Source organism: Octopus sinensis, linkage group LG3, assembly GCF_006345805.1.
Source record: "Octopus sinensis linkage group LG3, ASM634580v1, whole genome shotgun sequence".
Classification (NCBI taxonomy): Eukaryota; Metazoa; Mollusca; class Cephalopoda; order Octopoda; family Octopodidae; genus Octopus; species Octopus sinensis.
In genome coordinates, this window is record NC_042999.1 from 49,832,333 (window position 1) to 49,856,870 (window position 24,538).

General features: G+C 35.3%; 1 protein-coding gene across 3 annotated transcripts in view; it reads right to left on the reverse strand.

Moving 5' to 3' along the window:
* The window catches only part of LOC115209653, a 909,254-nt gene that overhangs the window by 96,980 nt on the left and 787,736 nt on the right, over positions 1-24,538 (reverse strand). For all 3 annotated transcript variants that reach the window (XM_036500965.1, XM_029778119.2, XM_029778118.2), the window contains exons 13-14: positions 22,325-22,429; positions 13,294-13,432 (exon numbers count right to left, since the gene is read on the reverse strand). In XM_036500965.1, coding sequence (XP_036356858.1) covers positions 13,294-13,432; positions 22,325-22,429 — 244 coding nt within the window. The remainder of the gene's footprint in view (positions 1-13,293; positions 13,433-22,324; positions 22,430-24,538) is intronic.

The following is a 24,538-nucleotide window of genomic DNA, read 5'->3' on the forward strand; positions in this document are numbered from 1 at the left end:
ATTTGTACCCCAGTGTCACTTTGATGGCACACACTGCTCTCTCACTCAATAATAATAATGATTTCAAATTTTGGTACAAATCCAGCAAGATCAGAGGAGGGGGAGAATCAATTACATGGACCCTAGTGCTCAACTGGTACTTATTTCATTGATCCTGAAAGGATAAAAAGCAAAGTTGACCTTGGCAGAATTTGAACTCAGAACGTAAAGAGACGAAATGACACTAAGCATTTTGCCCAGCATGCTAACAATCTTATCAGCTAGTCGCCTTTAAAATAATGATAATAATAATAATAATAATAATAATAACAATAACAATAATTCTTTTTTCAATTTTGGTACAATGCCAACAGTCTCAAGGAGAGGTGATTAATACCACCAATCTTGATACTTGACTGGTGATTTATTTTATTGATCCTGGAAAGATAAAAGGCAAAGTTGACCTTGGCTACATTTGAACACAGAATGAAAGAACCAAAAGAAATACTGCAAAGCACTTTTTCTGATGCTCTAACCATTCCACCAGCTTACTGCCAAAAAGGTTTCAAATTTTGGCACCAAGTTAGCAAGTTCAGGGGAATGGGTAAGTGGATTACATTGACCCCCAGAATTCAACTGGTACTTATTTAATGGATCCCAAAAGGATGAATGGCAAAGTCAACCTAGGCAGAATTTTAACTCAGAACATAAAGCTGAATGAAATGCTGCTAAGCATTTTGCTTGGCATGTAAACAACTCTGCCAACTCACTCCCCTAATAATAATCATTATGTGGAATCTGTACCAAACATGTTTGTATTCCATGTTCTGTGGTTTGAGGTTCCCTAAGAAATCTAGATATAGGTGCAGGAGTGGCTGTGTGGTAAGTACCTTGCTTACGAACCACATGGTTCCAGGTTCAGTTTCCCACTGCATGGCACCTTGGGCAAGTGTCTTCTACTATAGCCTCGGACTGACCAAAGCCTTGTGAGTGGATTTGGCAGACGGAAACTGAAAGAAGCCCGTTGCATATATGTATATACATATATGTGTGTGTTTGTGTGTCTGTGTTTGTCCTCGCAACATCGATTGACAACTGATGCTGGTGTGCTTACATCCCTGTAGCTAAGCAGTTCGGCAAAAGAGAACCGATAGAATAAGTACTAGGCTTACAAAGAATAAGTCCTGGGGTTGATTTGCTCGACTAAAGGCAGTGCTCCAGCATGGCCACAGTCAAATGACTGAAACAAGTAAAAGAGTAAAAGGAGTATAGAGGAATGGTTTGTGAGTGATGTGCGAGCCTTGTACAGAGATGCTGTTAGTAAGGTGAGAGTTGGCAATGAGATCAGTGAAAAAATTTTAGCAAACAGCTAAGTGTCCATCAAGCCCCCTTTTAGGCCATAACACAGGGATTCAATATAAGCTGTTCATATAAGCTTTTGTATGCCAATGATCTAGTTCTCATTGTTAAATGCATTAAAAAATTAGAGAAAAAATTATAATCATAAAAGCAAATCTTTAACAGAAAGGCTTTACACTAAAACTAGCAAATACAACAGTATCCATTTAACCCTTTCGTTACCAACCAGGCTGAAACCGGCTCTGGCTCTGAGTACAAATGTCTTGTTTTCAAGTTCTTAATTAAAATCTTCCACCAAACCTTAGTCACAATTTATGTTCCTAACACTAACTGAATGATAACTAAGTTCTTTTACTAAATTCTTTGTTATATTTAAAATAATTGAAAGTAACACAGAGCATCTCAAAATAAATACAGTAACGAAAGGGTTAAAAAGTAGTTCTGCTCAGTATGCAGAAAAGGAATCCGTAGGAATTCCCTACAGTATATTCAGTGTAAATTATAAGTACACATAAGTACTGTAGGATAACAAGCAATTTACAAGGATTTCATACAGTAGATATGCAAGAGCTATTGGCAATAAAATCAGTCATGAAATTTATTCACAAGGGTTCCCAAGAAGTAGTTGATAGCTTTTGTTACCTAGGTGACCTATTTAGCTGTGGAATGGTTTGTTCTAAAAGAACAGTAGCTAGAATAAGAACAGAGTAAAGAGAGTTCAAGGATTTGTTACATTTGCTGGCAACAAAATGATTATTTCTACAAGTAAAGGGCAGATCATATTATGCTCTTTTATGAAGTGCGGGGTCATGAAATATGGGCATTGAAAATGTGTCTGCAGTATGGAGATTGGAAGGAAAAGAAGAAAGTATGTTCTGCTGGATTTGTAATCTGCGTGTGTATGAATGACAAAGTACAAATATGCTGAAAAAAAAAATACTGGGAATAAGGGGAACCAGAAAGGAAGACTCTGTTAGTTCAGGCATGTGATGTCAATAGAAGAGGATTGTAGTAGGTAAATAAATGTTAAACAATGTGTGGAATTCTATTGTGGCTGGGGAGAGTCATTTTCTTTTTGTGTCTTATAATATAACACACTCACCGGTAAAATTTCCACTTATTCCTTATTTTAATTTCCTAAAACTTTCGTTGCATCTTGCAACCTTTTCAATAGTCTTGTCTCTTGAAGACTATTGAAAAATGTTGCAAAATGCAATGAAAATTTTAAGAAAATTAAAATAAGGAATAAGTGGAAATTTTACCGGTGAGTGTGTTACATTATAAGGCACAAAAAGAAAATGACTCTCCCCAGACACCAAAGAATGTTTCAACAAACAAACTCATATGAAGAATCTTGCAAACCAAATCCAAAAACGAAATGTATGTGGAAGAAAACCTACAAAAGATGAAGACTGAGGAAGATGAGGCAAAGGCTGATTTCATGAAGTAAATGACAAGGGACTGCAATGTGTGGTAAGACAGCATGTAGAAGATTCTTTAACCTATGCAAGCACGGGTTAAAGGGGATTTTCTGCAGCACATGCTGCTGCTGTTGCATGTTTGTTTGTTGAGCAAAGAGGTGTTCATCCCAGTAGTGAGAGAAGTCCGAAATGTGGTCCATTGCTATTCGTAAGACCCGCAGAAGAGAAAGCAGGTCGACCCCCGACACTGAGAGCATCGACGGATGGATGAATGCGCATCCAGGCTCAGCGGTTGCGTAAGAAGTCGGGGACAAGAAACAGGAAGAAAGAGTGAGAGAAAGTTGTGGCGAAAGAGTACAACAGGGGTCGCCACCACCCCTTGCTGGAGCCTCATGGAGCTTTAGGTGTTTTCGCTCAATAAACACACACAATGCCCGGTCTGGGAATCGAAACCGCGATCCACCGACCACCAGTCCGCTGCCCTAACCACTGGGCCATTGCGCCTCCACGCTGCTGCTGCTTATCATGATGATCATCATTTATTGATCACTGTTAAGTGTTTCATCCTAATCTTGTTCCATAGCAATACAGATAGAGACTGAGAGAAAGGGATTAAGGATAGTTCTTAGATGCCATACAAAATAAAAACAGCAACTGAATAATTGTACACACTGGCTACCATACATATACAATACAAATTGACAACATTATATATATATATATATATATATATATGTATATATATATATGTATATGTCTTCGTAATGCTAATGGGATAGAAAGAAAATTATAATTGCCCAAATCTTTGTGTCACAAATGATTTGTGATTAAAATGGCATAATATAATATTCATATAACGGAATTAGCGAAAGGAAAAATGGAAACAGATGAGTTCAAATGTCAAACAATAAAAATGACACCAGTTATTTGGATTTGAAAGAGAAGTCAGCTGTTGTTTTGGTCATTAGATTCGATGTTGTCTAGCTGTCATTGTTTCTAACAATGTCAAAAGCGAAGATATTAAACATTTTAAAAACATAGTTATAATTTTCTCTTATGTTTTAGTCAGGATGGGAGGGCAGTACCCATGTCACTTTACTCAAGGACTCTAAGACTGGTGGAATGGGGGGAAGAAAATACACTCAACTGGAGTCATGGCCCAAGAGTCATATGGAAGTTGGGCTGGGTGATGGATTAAGTCTATCACCCAAATAGGCCACAACAAGATCTGAACTAAGAACATGATGAGTTGGAACAAGTATCTCATTTAACACTCTGTTTCTACCAGTTCACCATTCTTGGCTGGTAATTTTTTATCTGTTCCCAAAAAGAAGAAAAATGGCATTGATCATGATGGGTTTTGAAAACTGAGATTACGAAGACTCAGAACAAAACTGTGAAACATTGAGTCTGACTCACTAATGACTCTTCCAATTTGTTGTTATGACCACTACTTTAAAATCGCCACAAGTACTAAAATTTATTGCATTTGATGGCCTTCCACAGCTGCTTACTTTGTGAGAAATAGCTTCCAAATCTCCACCAAATAATATTCTATCAATAAAAAATCTAACCCTGGCTCCCAGTACATGGAGAAAAGACAGGATGGACGCCACTATAATGCCTTTGGTCTGTGGTCTTCTAAATCGGGTTTAAGCTGGGCTAAACCAAAACAACTAGGACAAGAGAAGTGAAGATGTAATGTGGATTTCCCTTTCTATAACAGGAATAGTCCCAACTAGGAATCACTCGCTGGTACTTTCCCATTGTTAAATTCCCCTTGTTCAGATATTCTCTACAAATGCTAGGTCAGTGGTTCCTACCCTTTTCACAGTGGTTCTCAACAGTAGTTCCCAATCCTTTTATTTAAATGAGTTTTCCAATGGACCCCTTTTGATATGCTTGACTTGTGTATATATTTATATATGAAATTTTGAATCTAGTTCACAGATTCCCAGTACTACCTTTGTGAACCACCAGGGGTTTTTGATCCCAGGTTGGGAAGCATTGTGCTGGGTCTTACTGCTTCTGACAACCTCTTATGGTGAGCATGAATATACTAAATAGTTAAAATTTCAAAGGTTTTATTTTTCCAAAGCAAAAATATACTTCAGCCCAAAACACAACTAGAACAGTGTTTCCACTTATAAGTTTACCTCTATTGAGTTTTGATAGAATTTAGAGACAGCACTGCAAGTTACTCTTTTACTTGTTTCAGTTATTTGACTGTGGCCATGCTGGAGCACTGCCTTTAGCCGAGCAAATCGCCCCAGGACTTATTCTTTGTAAGCCTAGTACTTATTCTATTGGTCTCTTTTGCCAAACCGCTAAGTTACAGTGACGTAAACACACCAGCATCGGTTGTCAAGCGATGTTGGGGGGGGACAAACACAGACACACAAACATATACACACACATATATACATATATATACGACGGGCTTCTTTCAGTTTCCGTCTACTAAATCCACTCACAAGGCTTTGGTTGACCTGAGGCTATAGTAGAAGACACTTGCCCAAGATGCTACGCAGTGGGACTGAACCTGGAACCATGTAGTTGGTAAACAAGCTACTTACCACACAGCCACTCCTAAGCCTAGTTTTTAAATGAATACATCATCATCATATAACATCCGTTTTCCATGCTGGCATAGGTTGTTCGGTTTAAATGAAAACTGGTAAACCAGGGAGCTGCACTAGGTTCTGATCTGATTTGGCAAGGTATCTACAGCCAGATGCTCTTTCTAATGCCAACCATCACTCTCTAATACTCAACAATAAGTTGTCCATTACTGAGATGTACCCTATCTCTCTCTGTCTAGATAGTCATTTCAACTATACCGTATACATTAAGCTACCTACAGTGTCAGACATCATTAGAAAAAGAAGAATTTGTTTTGTAGGACAATGCTAGAGAAGTAAGGAGCAGCTGGTTTGTTACCTCCAACACTTGATAGTTCAACATTACTCTTACTCTTTACTCTTTTACTTGTTTCAGTCATTTTGACTGCGGCCATGCTGGAGCACCGCCTTTAGTCGAGCAAATCGACCCCGGGACTTATTCTTTGTAAGCCCAGTGCTTATTCTATCGGTCTCTTTTGCCGAACCGCTAAGTGACGGGGACGTAAACACACCAGCATCGGTTGTCAAGTAATGCTAGGGGGACAAACACAAACACACACACACACATATACATATATATATATATATATATACGACAGGCTTCTTTCAGTTTCCGTCTACCAAATCCACTCACAAGGCATTGGTCGGCCCGGGGCTATAGCAGAAGACACTTGCCCAAGATGCCACGCAGTGGGACTGAACCCGGAACCATGTGGTTGGTTAGCAAGCTACTTACCACACAGCCACTCCTGCGCCATGGTCAAAATTTTATTGGCTTCCCTGCAAAAACACACATTGACACAAGATGATATCGAAATAATCTGGCAAATGTCGTGTAAGACAGAAATGAGAGAAGAGTTATGTGAATTTTAGTAAACTTGACCCAATGACAATATTGATTTAGTATCTGCTCTTTTCAAACTCTTTATGGCAATTGATCTCAGTGTAAATCAGCTCACTTCCTTTCCATCATTCCCAATGTGTCTCATCACCTGACTTTGGTAACAGGCATAATGCCCAAACCTTCCTCTCCAGAACTGTTGTATCCCTATATATTCTCTCTTCCATGTACATGTTTCCTAACCATCCACTGTACACACACATACATACACACACACACACACACACACACACACACTATTTAATGTCAACTTTTCCATGCTTTTCATGGGTCAGATAGAATTTGTTAAAGCAGAATTTCTACAGTTGGATATCCTGCTTGTTTCCAAGCATGGTAATATTTCCTCATAACCAGACACATTTTCTTTTCTTTTTTTGGAGAAACAGGCGTAGAAGTTGCTGTGTGGTAAGTAGCTTGCTTCCTAACCACATGGTTTCGGGTTCAGCCCCACAGCATGGCACCTTGGACAACTGTCTTCTACTATAGCTTCAGGCCAACCAAAGCCTTGTGAGTGGATTTGGTAGACGGAAACTGAAAGAAGCTCATCGTATATATGTGTGTGTATATATATATATATATATATATATATATATATATGTGTGTGTGTGTATGTTTGTGTGTGTGTATATATTTGTGTGTCTGTGTTTGTCCCCTCAACATAGCTTGACCACCGATGCTGGTGTGTTTACGTCTCAGTAACTTAGTGGTTCGGCAAAAGAGAACCGATAGAATAAGTACTAGGCTTACAAAGAATAAGCCCTGGGATTGATTTACTTGACTAAAGGTGGTGCTCCAGCATGGCCACAGTCAAATGACTGAAACAAGTAAAAGAGTAAAAGGAGTATAGAGGAATGGCTTGTGAGAGATGTACGAGCCTTGTACGGAGATGCTGTTAGTAAGGTGAGAGTTGGCAATGAGATCAGTAAAAGAGTAAATGGAAACATTATTGGTTCTATGAAGATGATGCTCATTTATAACCATCATATAATGTCTCAATGAGCATTCACACTAAGACATACACAACTAAATTTACATATACACAGCTTTCAGTTTCTATCTACCAAATCCACTCATATGGCTTTGACTGCTATACAAGATGACATTTACCCAGGGTACTGCAAAGTGGGACCAAATGCAAGGCACATGGTTGGAAAGAAAGCTTTTTAACTAAACAGCCACACTCACTGACACATTAATAATTCACATGAAAGCATTGCATTTCTGTTTGATGGTAAATTCTATTTATTTTTAGAGAAAACCACACACACACACTAGATATACACTGTTTTTTTTTTCTTTTCCTTTCTTTCTTTCTTAGTAAATTCTAGTGCAAAAGAAAATTACATAGGGTGTTCTAAGTGATATAGCTTACAGATAAACTACCAGTCAACTGAGTGTAAATCATATTCAATTTCCCATTAGAAGCCAATTCATTTCATGTGTCATCAGTATCCTTGAGAAAGTTCCAGACGTCACACAAGCTTATTTCTTCTTTCTTGAATATCTGAATCCTTATGTTAAAGTAAAAAGTAAATTTTGTTATGTGATTTTGTAACATCTATTAGTAGGAATTACAACTGTGTTTCGTGGTCGGCTACCACAACAGCTTTTTTATAGGGTCCAGTTAGCTCAAGACATCATCAGGAGGAACCACGTCTGGTTTCGGCCCCTACTCCTCTACTGTTTTCACGTGCTGGGGCCCCTCCTTTCAGAAGTGTCTTCAGCTCTGGTGTTGGGTGCAGGTCTTCTTTCTTCTTCTTTCTTCTGTTCTCTGGCCTCTTCAGTGTAGGGTCAACTAGTGTCAGCTGGCGACTGACTGACTTGTCAAATTTATCCCTTTAAATATGACAAGTCAGTCAGTTGCCGGCTGACACTTGTTGACGCTACACCGAAGAGACCAGGGAACACAAGCTTATTTCTTCTTTCTTGAATATCTGAATTCTCGTGTTAATGTAAAAAATAAAATTTTGTTATAAAATCACATATCTACTAGTAGTTATTAACTGGACAAAATTTACAATTTAGGATTCATCAGACATAATCTTTACTGACAATAACTTCTCTTTAATAATTTTTATTTTGAGAAAATTCCTATGCAGATTATTTTTCTCTGTTTGAACTAATTATATATGTCTAATGTCCAAAGTTTCAACAACTTGAAATGTAAATATGAATTTTATTTGTTACTTATTTCAGTCATTGGACTGTGGCCATGCTGGGGCACTGCTTTTAGTAGTTTAGTGGAACAAACTGACCGGAGGGCTTTTCTATTTGTTTCTTTTTAAAGCCTGTTACTTATTCTATTGGTCTCTTTTGCTAAACCACTAAGTTACAGGGACATAAACACACCAACACAGATTGGCAAGCAGTGGTGAATGACAAATACAAGCACATATAGATATTATGTCTGTCTATATATATATATTCTTTTACTTGTTTCAGTCATTTGACTGCGGCCATACTGGAGCACTGCTTTTAGTCAAACAAATCAACCCCAGGATTATTCTTTGTAAGCCTAGTACTTATTCTATAGGTCTCTTTTGCTGAACCGCTAAGTTATGGGAATGTAGATACATCATCACTTGTCAAGCGACAAATACAGACACACACACACACACACACGCACATATATATATAAATATATATATATATGACAGGCTTCTTTCAGGTTCCATCTACCAAATCACTCACAAGGCTTTGGTCAGCCTGAGGCTACAGCAGAAGACACTTGCCCAAGGTGCCACACAGTGGGACTGAACTCAGGACTATGTTGTTGGGATGCAAGCTTCTTATCATACAGTCACTCCTGTGCCTTATATATTGGAAAATGTGTAAAATCCTTAGTACAGTTAGGTATATTGGAATAAGGAAAACAATGACATCACTGGTAATTCTAATTAATTTAATTTTCTAATCTGTATATATAAAAAACAGGATGTGTGTGTGTGTGTGTGTGTGTGTACGTGAATGTAATTTATGCACATGCATAAATTAGCATGCATGGTGCTCAAATTTTAGGAGGACATTCGTCACGACCCTAGGTGTATTTTCGTCAAATTATTTTCCCCTGGGGCACCAGCGAATAGCGGTAAAAATAATTTTGAACCATAACTTCTAACAATTTTCAAGTCGTATGTATGTATGTAAGTGTATATATGTATATAGCTATGTATGTATATATATATATATATATATATATACACATATGTATGTATACTTTTTGCTTGTTTATATGTAGGGAAGTAAATATGTGAGCTAGCATGATCTCTTCACCACCTCCCCTCCCAAACCAAGATATGAATATAAAAAATACATTTCTATCAACAAGCATTCCAAGTCTACCCTTAGGTTTTTGTTTTTTCGTCCCTTTCTCTCTCTCTCTCTCTCTCTCTCTCTCTCTCTCTCTCTCTCTCTCTCTCCTCTCTCTCTCTCTATCATCCCATTTTTATCAAAAGACATGTATCTTATACCTCCTTAACATTCACTACCCCCAGACACACACCTAAACTCATCTTTATTATAGAAAATTACTGAAGTTACTCTTTATAAAATTAATGTAGTTGATTCAGCCATAAGAGAATCTGAAAAACACTTGACCATTATATTTTCCACCAAATGAAACCAACAGAAGGAAACTTTCACAAACCCTTCATAAAACACTCCTTAAACATCCCACCACCTCCTAATTCCACCCTCAATCAATTATCTTCTTTTTACCATTCAATAATTTCTTTCAGCTCTGATTCATCACACACTTATTCACTCACACACTTATTACAACACAACCTGAAGATCAGTTTGGGAACTGCCACCTATGAATGTGAGAAAGTTCTCCAGAAAAGTTAACAAGGAATCTTTTAAAAAATCTCCCCTCCAAAGTTAACAAAGAACTTACCAGATCTACAAATTAAGCTGTAAAATGAGATTATATATTATTAGAAAGAAAATTAATTAGAACTACCAGTGAAGTCACTCTTTTCCTTTTTCAAATATATATATATATATATATATACATACACTAGCTGTTGTACCCGGCATTGCTTACTCATCAATTTTCATCAAAATTGGACAAACAGTGCAAAAGCTGCAGGAAAAATAACATCGTTATGGGAATTTCCATTTAAACGCCCGATTGAACTCATAAAAATCGATGCCAACTGAGCATTATCGAGTTTTCAAGAAATTCCTGCCTTATTTGAACTTCAGGGCATGTGATCAACCTATATGCCAAAAATCATTGAAATCAGTTGGACGGTTTGGGAGGAGTTAGAGTAACCCCAAGCACACACACATAATGGACTGTTGAAATCTATGAGTTTTATTTATTTTTTCCCTGCTTATTTTCTCTTATTCCTTTCTGTTGGAGAGCATAGGCTTGAAACATAAAATACTTTTTCATTTTTCCCGAGAGTCAAACTAATACACTTGCTTGTTGTTCACACACCTGTCATCATCTTTTGTTTTCCTATAAATTTCAACTATACATTCTTTTATTCTTCTTTTACTTGTTTGTCATTTGACTGCAGCCATAAGCTTTATACATTTGTTTGTGCATTACAGACTTACAGCCATTTCTGATATCCATTATTGGTGCGTTCATGTTTCAGTTTACTCAATCGATCAACTGAACAATTGAAAATATGGAGAATGCCCATTAAAATGCTATCATCATTAAAGTCCAAGTAATCAACATACACACACACACACACACATATATATATATATATAGAGAGAGAGAGAGAGAGAAAGAAAGGGAGAGTATGTATGTGTATGCATCTGTGTGGAAGTGTATACATGCATATATGATGATGAACTTCTGGAGTTTCAATGCACATGACTGACTGAGTAAAACTAATGTTTAAATCAATGGTCCGTACAAAATTTTGTGGGTCCACACGACTAAACAGTAAATTGAGGATCCACGATAATAGTTTAAGGATTACTCAACAAACTTTGCTTTTGATGCATGTATTGGTATTTATTGCAAGAAACAGCTAAGTTTCTTTCTCTAGCATTTTACATAGTTCAACCTACACAAGCTAATGTGTAAAATACAGACTAGCAATTTTGGAAGAAGATTCTGTAAAACTAGTTTTTAAATATCAAATGGCTATGGGGGTCCTCTAGAATAAAGTAATAATCAATAAGGTCCATAGATAGAAAATGGTTGGGGACCCCTGGTTTAAATTAACAATATGCTGCCTTTGCTGATGAATGAACTCCTGAATTTTGCATTACAAAGTTCAGAATTTGAACAACTCAGACACTGTATCATAAAGAGAATCTCTGAAATGCTTTTTTCTTTTGAGAGAATTTAAAAGAACATCTCCGTGTAAGATTTTTTTACTATCACTGTTGCATTTAACATCACTATATCTCTATTGATACCATGAGTTAACAAGTGAACGTTTATATGGTTGCTAACCTGATAGAAAAAGCAGCCAAATTTCTCTCAAATCACACTATATATCATTAAATAATGTGATCCTGGGTTCTCTGCACAAAGGGAAAAAACAACGGTGATGACTGGAATGCCTTTAGGTATAGGTCTGTTCAGAGTTGAAGTGGGGCTGAACAATAACAACCAGAGATAACAAATAGAAATTAAGATCCCTGTTTGGAAAAAATAAACCAGTCCAAACCATTAGTCACTTGAGTTTTTTCTTTCCCCGTTAATGGATTCCCCTTGAGAAATAATACTAAGAATATACAGTAAGTGTTAAAAAAGTGGCAAGATTTGATAGAAAATATGAATCAGTGAGATTCATAGGAAAACAATGTAAAAAACTTAAGTTTTTAAAGAAATAAAAGTAGTTGATTATGAAGCAAATTGACTAGTTAAGAAAATCTCTATAAGAGATAAAAGCAATAACTATACTGAGAATTAACATTTATTGCCACTTAAACATAGCTGTTCCACAGGAACCGATGTTACCACTATATATATCGAAGGTAGTGTAGTACAATTTTTTCATGCTACTTCATTTTATTGTAAGTATTACATCAGTTTTAAAATGTCGAGCAATCTTCAGCCACATATAGAATTTTTTAATTAAATGGACAATGTACATTTTTATACTTATTTCATTATTTCAATGAAATAAGTATAAAAATGTACATTGTCCATTTAAAAAATTCTATATGTGGCAGAAGATTGCTCGACATTTTAAAACTGATGTAATACTTACAATGTTTAATAAAATGAAGTAGCATGAAACGATTGTACTACACTACCTTAGATATGCTTGTTGCTTATTATGATTATAATCACCCCATTTGATTTATATGGATAATACCATACCAAATTCTGGTGCCTTTAACGTAAGTACCATATTCATCTGAATATATATATATATATGTATATATCTTTAAAAAAGGAGATGTAGAACACGAGTTGTGATATATAAAAAAGGAAATGAAGAAAATGCTGACAAAATAATTTAAGTAAGGGAGAGTGTATTTAATTAGGTGAAAGTTCTTTTTACCGGTTGCGCATTTGTTATGCTTATCAAAAGATATTTTTTTAAGAGATAGAGTTCCTTTCTAATAGATTTTTTTCTCTTATCTATATATATATATATATATATATATATATATATATATATATCAGGTACATATTGCATCAAGTAACCAACTGGTGAAAGTGTTCTCTTGAGGTTAAAAATAGCAGTAGCATCAGTTATTATGCAACAGCCATGTTTAAGTGGCAGTAAATGTTGCTTATTTGATTATCATTTTTAAGGCTGACATTGGTTGTAAATCTCAAGATAAATTTCAAGAATTGGTATATTTGTTAACTTAATCTTAAAATTTATGTATGGTTCAGGGCTAGACATAATTTGTGGCAGATACAATTAGCTTATAGCAACATTGTAAAATAGACATTAAAATAATAATGTTGATGATGACAGGGATAATAAAAATCAGTTATAATTAGAACAGGAGAAGGATTTACACCAATATACACTCATAATGCATAAAATAAACTGTATAAATTGTTTATGAGACTAACCAGCAATATCCTCTTCATCTTTTTGGATCTGAGACTGGTCTAAAAGAATCTTGGTGCTGTCAACAAATGCTCGGTAGTAACCTTCTAAAAGAGCAATGAAATCTGGGACATCATCATTGAGAAGTCCTACACAAAGTGCCTGGAAAGAAAATGTAAAAATAATATAAGCAACTGCTCATTACGAATTGAAAACAAATTGTTAAAATGATCTTTTACTTTATTTTTACTGAACATCTTTAACAAGGTAAAGTCTAAAACCAATTTCAAAAATTATTTTTGAAATTGCTTTTAGACTTTTGTTACTTTTAGTTACTTTTGTTAACATTTTCTTCAACTGCTTTAAGGCGGCGTGCTGGCAGAAACATTAGCGCACCGGGCGAAATGCTTAGTGGTATTTCGTCTGCCGTTACGTTCTGAGTTCATATTCCGCCAAGGTTGACTTTGTCTTTCATCCTTTCGGGGTCGATAAATAAAGTACCAGTTACACACTGGGGTCGATGTAATTGATTTAATCCCTTTGTCTGTCCTTGTTTGTTCCCTCTTTGTTTAGCCCCTTGTGGGCAATAAAGAAATAATATTCCTCAACCGCTGTTTTAGTTAGTTGATTTTTCAGACTGCATTAATTTGTCTAATTCTTGGCAATTTCTCTATTGAGGATAATCTGTCTAGAATCCATATTATATTGTGAGAAAAAAAAAATTCTTGTTGACTCCCAAACTGTATCAAAAACATAACACTCCATAATAATGCTGCATTCTCTTTAATCTCTGGTTCACTTTCAAATTGTGGCTAAAGGGAATTATATTTTGTTTGGAACAATTTGCTAATAGACAGACTATATTGCAAGATCTACAGTGCAGAAATAATCAATAAGCTATCATGTTTAGGTACGATTAATTTTACAAATGAGATGGCTAAATAACTTTGGTTAAAGTACTGGTGATTGGAACTGGTGAAGTAGGTTCGATTTTGTTTTTATAATCAAGGTTTTATTTTCAGCCTGTTTCCATTTACTGGTAATAAAACATTGCAAAATTAGTATAATAAATTAATGGCTGATGGCTTAGACTTTCAATTAGAAGTTGGCTGAAAATCTTGTAATGAATTTAATTCACACTGTCTCTTAATAGATGGAATCAATGAAACAGCAACACTAATCAGTTTTACATCAGCAATTTGGCTGGCATTCTAAAAATAATTGCTAATGTTATTATAACTAACAAGCATGGGCCAGCAGGGGAGCTTCTCTGTGGTTATTCAGTTTGCTAGAATAAGCTAGTTGAGTAACCAAAACTAAGTATCCCTCAAAGAAAACAGTTTGATGGTAACAGCTGGAATCACTTTGGTCACAGGACAGCTCACTGGACCAAGTACAAGACATAAAGCTGCAAAGCAACTGATTGTGACAATAACGACAATGAAAAAAAACATCCTCGTTTCTGTGTGTCGTTCCAAAGTTTTAGCACTGTATAGAAAATGTTATAAAAGAAGAATAATTTACGTAAGACATTGGGATTTTAATCAAGGTCGTTACTCTTCTGTTCTGTAACTCATTAAATCTATTGCAGATATCGCTAATACATGCTGTTTGTACATAGAATATTCATTAAGTATTTAATCATGTTGTTAACTAATGCAAGAAATGCAGATTAGTTTAGTCATTTCAGATAGCTTCATGTTTGTTGTTGATTCAAACAAAAATTTCTGTCTAGATCTCTTCATAAGGCAAAAGGGTGAGGAGAACTTATCAGCTGCAGAGTGGCTAACCTACCATGAAACATCAGGACACACACTCTCTCTCTCTCTTTATCTTCTTTTTCTGCATGCAAAGAGAATAGTATATATTTCTTTACTACCCACAAGGGGCTAAACACAGAGGGTACAAACAAGGACAGACAAAGGGATTAAGTCGATTACATCGACCCCAGTGCGTAACTGGTACTTAATTTATCGACCCCGAAAGGATGAAAGGCAAAGTCGACCTTGGCAGAATTTGAACCCAGAACGTAACGGCAGACGAAATACCGCTAAGCATTTCGCCCGGTGTGCTAACGTTTCTGCCAGCTCGCCGCCAAAGAGAATAATATATACAATATATGTGCTTACTTTCCGCAGTAAAATATAGGTTAAATAAAAATAAATGCACCCTTTTAAAGCCTAGCCAGGCTCATGGGCCCAGTTTCCTGGTTTCTATGGCGTATGTGTTCCCCAGCTGGATGGAACACCAGTCCATCACAGTGTTACTCATTTCTGCCAGCTGAGTGGACAGGAGCAATGTGAAATGAAGTGTTTGGTGCTGACACCCTAACCACTAAGCCACGAAACTATAGGTTAATTACATTTATATCTATCTTAGATTTTCTAATATATAGCATTTGCACATAACATGTATGTGCAGGTGTCAAAGAATGACAGACTACTCAAGTTTCACCAGTGGATGATCATGGCAGCTGTATTCAACCAAGGATAAAATCCAAGTAAACTGTCATATTTTTTATAAACATATCTGTCCACTCTATCCACTGTAGTGAGCTCTATATCAGATAATGTTTGATCTATACATAATATATACATTCTACAGACCTTACATTCTGATAAAAGCAAAATCAAACACACATACACGAGGTGTGTGTGTTGTTAGTTCATGGGTCGACTGCACTTTAGGCATAACAGTATACTTTCTCAATGTACCTGCTTCCCTATAATTTACTTTCAGGTGTTTTTAACACCAGGCACATTGAGAAAGTATTCTCTTATGCCTAAAATGCACCTGACCCACAAACTAACAACACACACATCTTGTGTATGTGTTTGATTTTGTCTATATACCTCAGGCTGCTACTAATTCTGAGCTGAGATGCTGAGACCCCCTTCGGTCATGACTTACCATGGGATTGCACCTAGAAAGTTACCCTCCCAGGCACAAGTCCAGGAAAGGTTGTTTATGGAAGACCAGCAATCTCCCATGCATACCAGCCTCCCCTCTCCATGCCACCGATGTTATACATGAATACATATACATACATACATACACATACATATATATATACATGCATAAAAATATATATACATATATGCATACATACATAGAAACATACATACATACATACATATATACATACATATAAATACATACATACAAACATATATATACATATATGTATATGTACCACCCACACACCAGCACTGACCAATTCCCATCCCCACATTTTCACACCTACACGTACACACACGTACATGCCAAGATCACCAGCTCTCTTTCACACGCACATACATACTCTCTTACACACATGCGCACCTTTGTTTTAGGATCACTACAACGTTATCTCCCCTACTTCTTTGCTTTCCTGTGTGACCCTTCTGTCCGGCATTCACCATGATAGATCAGTAGCCAGTACACACATTTTTTTTCTCTTTGTTTCTTTCTATGTTCCTTTCTGTGGATGAGCGTAGGCTTGAAACGTTAAAGATTTTTTCAATTCCCGAGCGTTATACTAATACATCTGTTTGTTTTCTACACCACCTGTCTTCGTCTTATGCATATATGTATATATATATGCATATATGTATATATATGCATATATGTATGCATATATGTATATATATGCATATATGTATGCATATATGTATATATATATGCATATATATATGTATGCATGTATATATCTCTCTTTATATAAACGGCAGTTTGTCTGTGTGTGTTTCTGTGTGTCTGTTTGGTTGTACCCTCACTCTGACCACGGCTTTCAACCGATTCTGATGAAACTTGACACACACATAGCCCAATGTCATAATTCAAAACTAACGCAGCGAAAATTTTGAAAAGTTCCCCCAGTTCTGAAAAAGATCGATAAATTCGACATGGGGTCGACAATCAGAAACACAAACCACAGATGGTCATGGGGACGCAACTCGACCTTTTTAACTATCAAAAAAAAATTACCATCATTTTTTTCCCCATTTTTTTGCTATTTTTTTGCTATAACTCTCTAAAAATGCTTTATAGTTATTTCCCTTACAAACCCGAGCAACGCCGGGCGATACTGCTAGTGTATATATAAAACTTACTTGGAAGAGGATGCGTGGCATTCAATCATATAATAATATCAATAACATATATATAATATATATGCATACGTATATGTACATACATGTATATGTGTATATATATATATATATATATATATATATATATATGCATATGTGGGCACACATATCCTCTTCCAAGTAAGTTTTATCTCACGATCCTTTTACTCTTTCGTTTTTCTCTCTTTCTCTCTCTTATTCTTTTACCTCCTCTTCTCCCACTGTTCTACCCTACTACTCTGTCACTCTCTCTCCCTCACTCCTCCCCCTTTGCTCACGTGGCTTCCACGTGACCATCGGCCATGTTTCTTTCTTTCTCTCCATTGTAGCTGGGACAAGAAAGACGTGTTCTTTTTCGTCTCCAGTCCTAGCTTGATTTATGCATTCACCACCACAACATCGTTTGGGCTTAGCAGCCCTTTTCACTGTACCGTTTGTATTACCTATTGTGACCCTACACAAAATCCCAAATTTACTTTGCAGGTGCAACTGTTTTATCGAAAGCGTATGTTGTTGTTAAATGCTCGAAATATGAGACTAGAGCAACAACCAACAACTGATGAAGTGTCATTCTTTATATTTGTTTTGTTTTCCATTTGTGTCTTTCATTGTTTGAAAGAATAGTTCGTGTTCCATGTACTCGTGCTTCGTACCTTTTTGCTGTACACTTTCATGACGTCCTGTGCACTCGTATGCATACATATATATATATATACGTTATTTATATTATATATATATGTGTATGTGTGTGTATATATATATATATATATATATATATATATATATACTTGTTATTTATATTATATATAAATCATATTATTATTATTATATATATTATTTATATTATTATATATATGCGTGTGTATATATATATGTGTGTGTATATATATATGTGTGTGTGTGTGTGTGTGTGTGTATGAACTAGATAGACAGATGAGTGCAGTTTCTCGTTTGCTACTACAGTGACAGTTTGAATTTGAAACTTAAACGAAGCCATTATTATGACAGGGTGGATGATTTCATAGATAGAAACATTTACATTTAATTGATTTCCAGGATATTTCTTAATTTCACTAATAAATCACCAGTCTGTTCAAAAGAATCTTGTCCTGACCTCTTTCACTTTTGTCCTCAGCATTAGACAGTCAAGTACCTAGCTTCTTTTTGATGCACGACATTAGTGTGTCTATTTTTGAATGTTTCAATCTATTTGTAGACAGTCTGAAACAGTAAAATGCTATTTCTATAGTGTACTGAAAAACTTCACAGAATTTCATGCTCTGATCTAACTTCAGCTTACACTGCTCTTCTTCAGAACAAAAGTAAAGTAAGAAAACGTGATGTAGAAATGTTTAATGTAATTACAATGACAACTTTATTGATATTTCAAGTTCAAGCCTGTAATGTAGGGTCTAGAAGAACATGTCTAGTGGTGTGTGCACAACTAATTTTCCAACCAGTAGGAAAAAAAAATTATAAGTTTATTGTGAATAATTAATGATTCAAGAGTGTGAGAATGTGTGTACACATATATATAATACATATGTATAGATATTAAAATAGTGAGTTTTACTTATATATTCATGTAAACAAACATAAGCACAATGTATATACCACAAGGTAAATACACACATTTGTATATTCTTTATACATTCATAATATTCACATATACTTGCATGCACATATGACATGTACATACACATTCTTTATTAATATTTTATATATTTATGTGGAATTCTAAAATTTAACTCAATCACCAGTGGCAAAAATATAACACACGTGCGTCTTCCTCTACAATGATTGTTATGATGCTTAGTGAAAGACAGAGAGATTTCTACATTTATGAAAATATATTTTATTGTATTTTAGAGGTGGAACCCGTTGTATGTCATTCAACCTCAACACACAGTAGTGTGTGTGTATATATAATATTCAAAGGTGAATAGGCATTGAAAGCTAGCAAGCCAAGCTACTCCAGACTGATGAAGAGCAATGACTCTGAAACTAGTCTCTGAATGCTGGCTTTGCTGAATGGAGGTGCTTATCTCCTTTGTTTGAAAACAGAAGGACGCAGTACACTTCTGTCACATAGCCAACTGGAAACGGTGTTTACTGGGGCTAATTAGCAGTATCATTCTTCCCTTTCCTGGGACAGCCATATTAAGTTGATGACAAACCATATATATAAATACTCTTTTACTTGTTTCAGTCATTTGACTCTGGCCATGCTGGAGCACTGCCTTTAGTTGAGCAAATCGAACCCAGGACTTATTCTTTGTAAGCCTAGTATTTATTCTAGTATGAACCGCTAAGTTATGGGGACGTAAACACACCAGCGTCGGTTGTCAAGCAATGTTGGGGGGACAAACACAGACTCACAAACATATACACACACACACATATATATATATACATATATATATACATACATATATATATATTATATATATATATATATACACACACATACATATATACGATGGGCTTCTTTCAGTTTCCATCTACCAAATCCAGTCACATGGCTTTGGTCAACCCAAGGCTATAGTAGAAGATACTTTCCCAAAGTGCCACATAGTGTGATTCAACCCGGAACCATATGGTTGGTAAGCAAGCTACTTACCACACAGCCACTCCTATATATATATATATATATATATATATATACACACACAGAGAAAGAGAGAGAGACTGAGGTCCAAAATCAAAATAGCTATTTTCTGAATTATATATTGAATTTCATGCAATAAAATAGAATTTTTTAATGAGTTGGAAATAAATTATTTTGCATATTTAATAATTATTTAAAGATATTTAATGATAATTTTATATTGGAAGTTTAAATCTGGATAGATACTGATACCATTTAATTAAAATTTAATCATGTATCCCAGGATTAAAGAGCTAATACTTATATGTATTTAAATGAAATATATAAAGAGTATAAGTAAAAAGTATAAAGAGTACAGCACTCCAGTTTAATATGAACCCATTCTCCTGCTTCACATGACTTAGTCAGAGGTAGAAAGGCATTGTTCAGAACCATTTATGAGGTCTCTGAGAAAGTGGTAATGAAAGAAGGGAGTCCTCCACAAGCCATACCAAGGCATGAATATTTGCAGCTCATGCCACAGCTATTCAAACAGTCCCACTAACTTGTCCTTCTGGTTCCTCTCACACATATTGTAGGTCATGCACTAGCTACTATGCAAAGCCCTTTCTTCCTAGAATGTGGGCCTTCTGGAATTCTCTCTATTTTACTCTTTTACTTGTTTCAGTCATTTGACTGAGGCCATGCTGGAGCACCGCCTTTAGTCGAGCATATCAACCCCCAGGACTTATTCTTTGTAAGCCTAACACTTATTCTATCAGTCTCTTTTGCTGAACTGCTAAGTTACGGGGACGTAAACACACCAACATCGGTTGTCAATCAATGTTGGGGGACAAACACAGACACACAAACATACACACACACACACATATATATGTGTGTGTGTATATATATATATATATATATATATATACATTTATACATATATACGACGGACTTCTTTCAGTTTCTGTCTACCAAATCCAGCCACAAGTCTTTAGTCGGCCCGAGGCTTTAGTAGAAGACACTTGCACAAGGTGTCATGCAGTGGGACTGAACCCGAAACCATGTGGTTTGTAAGCAAGCTACTTACCACACAGCCACTCCTACACCTATAAAGTGTTTTTTCAACAACTGTTTATTTGCATTAATCTGAATGCAATGTTAACAGTATCAGTCTCACTAGTTTATAGGAGTTGTGCAGGTCACATGCACAGTTTCTTCCTTGAGACAAAATTAATGAAAGAATCAAAAATAGTTTTTTTTAGTGTACACACACAGACACACACATGTGCTCACACACACGTATGTGTGTGTTTGCATTTCCTTGTCTTAACATCATGATAATTGTATGGGGTCGTCTGGAAAGTTCGTGCCAATTTATAGTAGTTTACCTTTCGACTTATTTTAGAACATGGTTGAGTCCATAAAATAGGATTTGACTACACCTCCATTTAGAGCACAGTTTAAGCTATCTTTTCATGGAGGAAGGTTTATGTTCCTATAACCTGTGTTAATTCTGTAACCCTTTAAAATGTAAGATAAGAAAGTTCATTTTCGGCTCTTGATGCTTTGGGAACCAGACAAAAATTGCTGCAGCTTGGCTGGGATGTGTTACCCCACCCTCCATATTCACCAGATATTGCTCCTTCGGATTTCCACTTATTCAGGTCTCTGCAGAATAGTCTTAATGGTAAAAATTTCAATTCCTTGGATGACATAAAAAGATACCTTGATGAATTTTTTGCCATGAAACCACCTCAATTCTGGGAAGAGGGTATTTTCAAGTTAAAGGAAAGATGGAGACGCATTGTGCAACAAAATGGTTCATATTTGGTTGATTAAAAATGTAATGGCAAGTATTTATTGACCTTTTTCTTTCCTTTAAAAATTGGCACGGACTTTCTGGACAACCCAATGAGTGCCACCATCATATCAGCAGCTTTATTCATTTCCAGTATTTTGAAAATACATGGCTGGCCATGGGAAAGTATTAACTTGATTGGATGGAAGCAGGTGAGGGTTGATGACAGGAAGAGGACCCAGCCATAGAAAATCTGCTCCAACAAACTCCATCCTACCTATGTAAGCATGGCAAAGTGAATGCTAAAATGAGTATGAGGATGAACGTTGTCCTTCTGGACTACTCACCCCACCTACTTGCACCTTTTTTTGCAGACATCAACTTACAGGTGTTCAAACCTAACACAAATCATAATCACACAAGTTTTGTAGGGGCTACCAAGAGAGCACAAGCAAAATCTCTATCTCCTGATGAAGTTACATCCTTAAGTCATACGCACACACACATTAGCATAGACACAATACAATATAAATTTTAAATGGTTATCTACTTACTTGTGGCATTTCTCCTTTTATACAGACTGTAACCCATTGGATGTTGTCCCCATCCCGACTTGTCCTCAGCTCTTCAATCTGTTCAAATTCAGCAATCAGTTGCAACTGAAGTAGAAAGATAAACTTATATGAGTATGTGCATGCACATGTGTGTGTGTGTGTGTACATACATACATACATTCATATATATATATATAAATTTGAACTCTATATTATATGCTCACGTGGTTACCCCAGTTTGATCCTGACTGAACTTCCTACACTTTGGACAAGTTTTTTTTAATTCTGTCTCTGTTTATTTTTTATTTTCTCTTATTTCTTTCTGTTGAAGAGCATAAGCTCAAAACGTGAAAGACTTCTTCATTTTTCCCAAGTGTCAAACTAATACATTTGCTTGTTGTTCATACACCTGTTTTCATCTTTTGCTTTTCTATAAATTTCAACTGTATATATATATATATATATGTGTGTGTGTGTGTGTATACACTTAGTGGTTGAGACTCATGCGGATCTCTCTTTAGCGTAAGAGCATCCACATAGTGGATTCTCTCTCATATTTGTATATTAATAATATTTACTGAATCTCAGTCTTTTATGCACTAGACCACTGGTGTTAAATTGATGTTATTAAATTAATATCAATTTTTTCACCCTCATTTTGATTTTAATTATATATATATAGGCTAATACCTAGCATGAGAATGTTTAACATGACATAGGTAGATAAGTATTCTTTATTTGTGGAGAAACCAGACTGACATTGGTTTCATGTTCAGAAAGATATCTCTCAAAAATTATTGAAGTTGCCACATAGGGCGTTGGTATTCATCTCCTTATATACACACACACACACATATATATATATGCACACACACATATATATATATATGCACACACACAAGCACAACAGGTTGCTTATTTTTATATATATATATATATATATATATATATTATATATATAATATGCACGCTCACACTAGCCAGTGAGGAGACAAAATCATGTCTGATGATGACATCCTGGGTGAACTCTGTATTTTTAAACACACAATTCTTATTGAAAAGTTTTCAAGTTTTCTCTGACTTATAATTTCACAACTAGTATCATTTTATGTTTTTATATACATTATAAAGGCATTATCATTTTAATCCAATACTGTTTCATGTGCTATATATATATATATCATGTTTAAAAGAAAGGTTGGTAGTCACGGCTGAAATAACTTTGATCATAGGTAATGTCAATCAAAATTGACTTAAGAGCTACACAACAATAATAGCAACAATAACACTGCAAAACTGAATTAGTAGTGACTTTCTTTTATTCTTTGTCAATGTCCATGATAATTATAGAGATGTGAACATTTCTACATAGAACACAGAATAAAAGATTATTATGAAAAATAAAAACAATAGGTATTAAAGTTAAAACATAAAAAATCAAACAAAATCTGATTTGAAAAACAATCAATAGTGTTTCTTTACTTTTTTTCTCACAAATATTCTGTTAGCAATACATAAAAACATCTACATGTTTCATTCCTAATTAAAGTACATATTCAAATAAGTTAACAACTTTCATGACAAAGTTTCATTTTATTATTTTTTTTATTGTTCTGTTATTCTTTTAAATCTATTCTTTGAAGCTAAAATTATACTTGAAAAGAGAAGAAAATCATTATTTCCTCACTTCCTCAATTTTTTTTTCTATTGGATTTTGGTCAATTATCTGAATTATCTAAATTTCCTTCAGCTTCAACTAACATAATGCCAAAAGATTTTAAAATGTTAAATATCAGTAAAAGGAGGAGAAAAAAATCTCAATTTTTGCAAGGAATGCTTATTGAGTTGGACAATATGTTTTTATTCTAAGGTGGCGAGCTCGCAGAAACATTAGCATGCTGGGCGAAATGCTTAGCGTTATTTCGTCTTTACATTCTGAGTTCAAATTCTGCCAAGATCAGATTTGGCTTTCATCCTTTCGGGGACGATAAATTAAGTACCAGTTGGGTACTGGGGTTGATCTAATTGACTGCCCCCTCCCCCAAAATTTTGGGCCTTGTGTCTAGAGTAGAAAAGAATATATTTTTATTCTGAGATATAAGAGTGTGAATGAATACACAACTATATTCATATGCTTATTTTATACACACACACACAGGTATATATATATATATTTCTTCTAATATATATATATATATATATATACACACACAC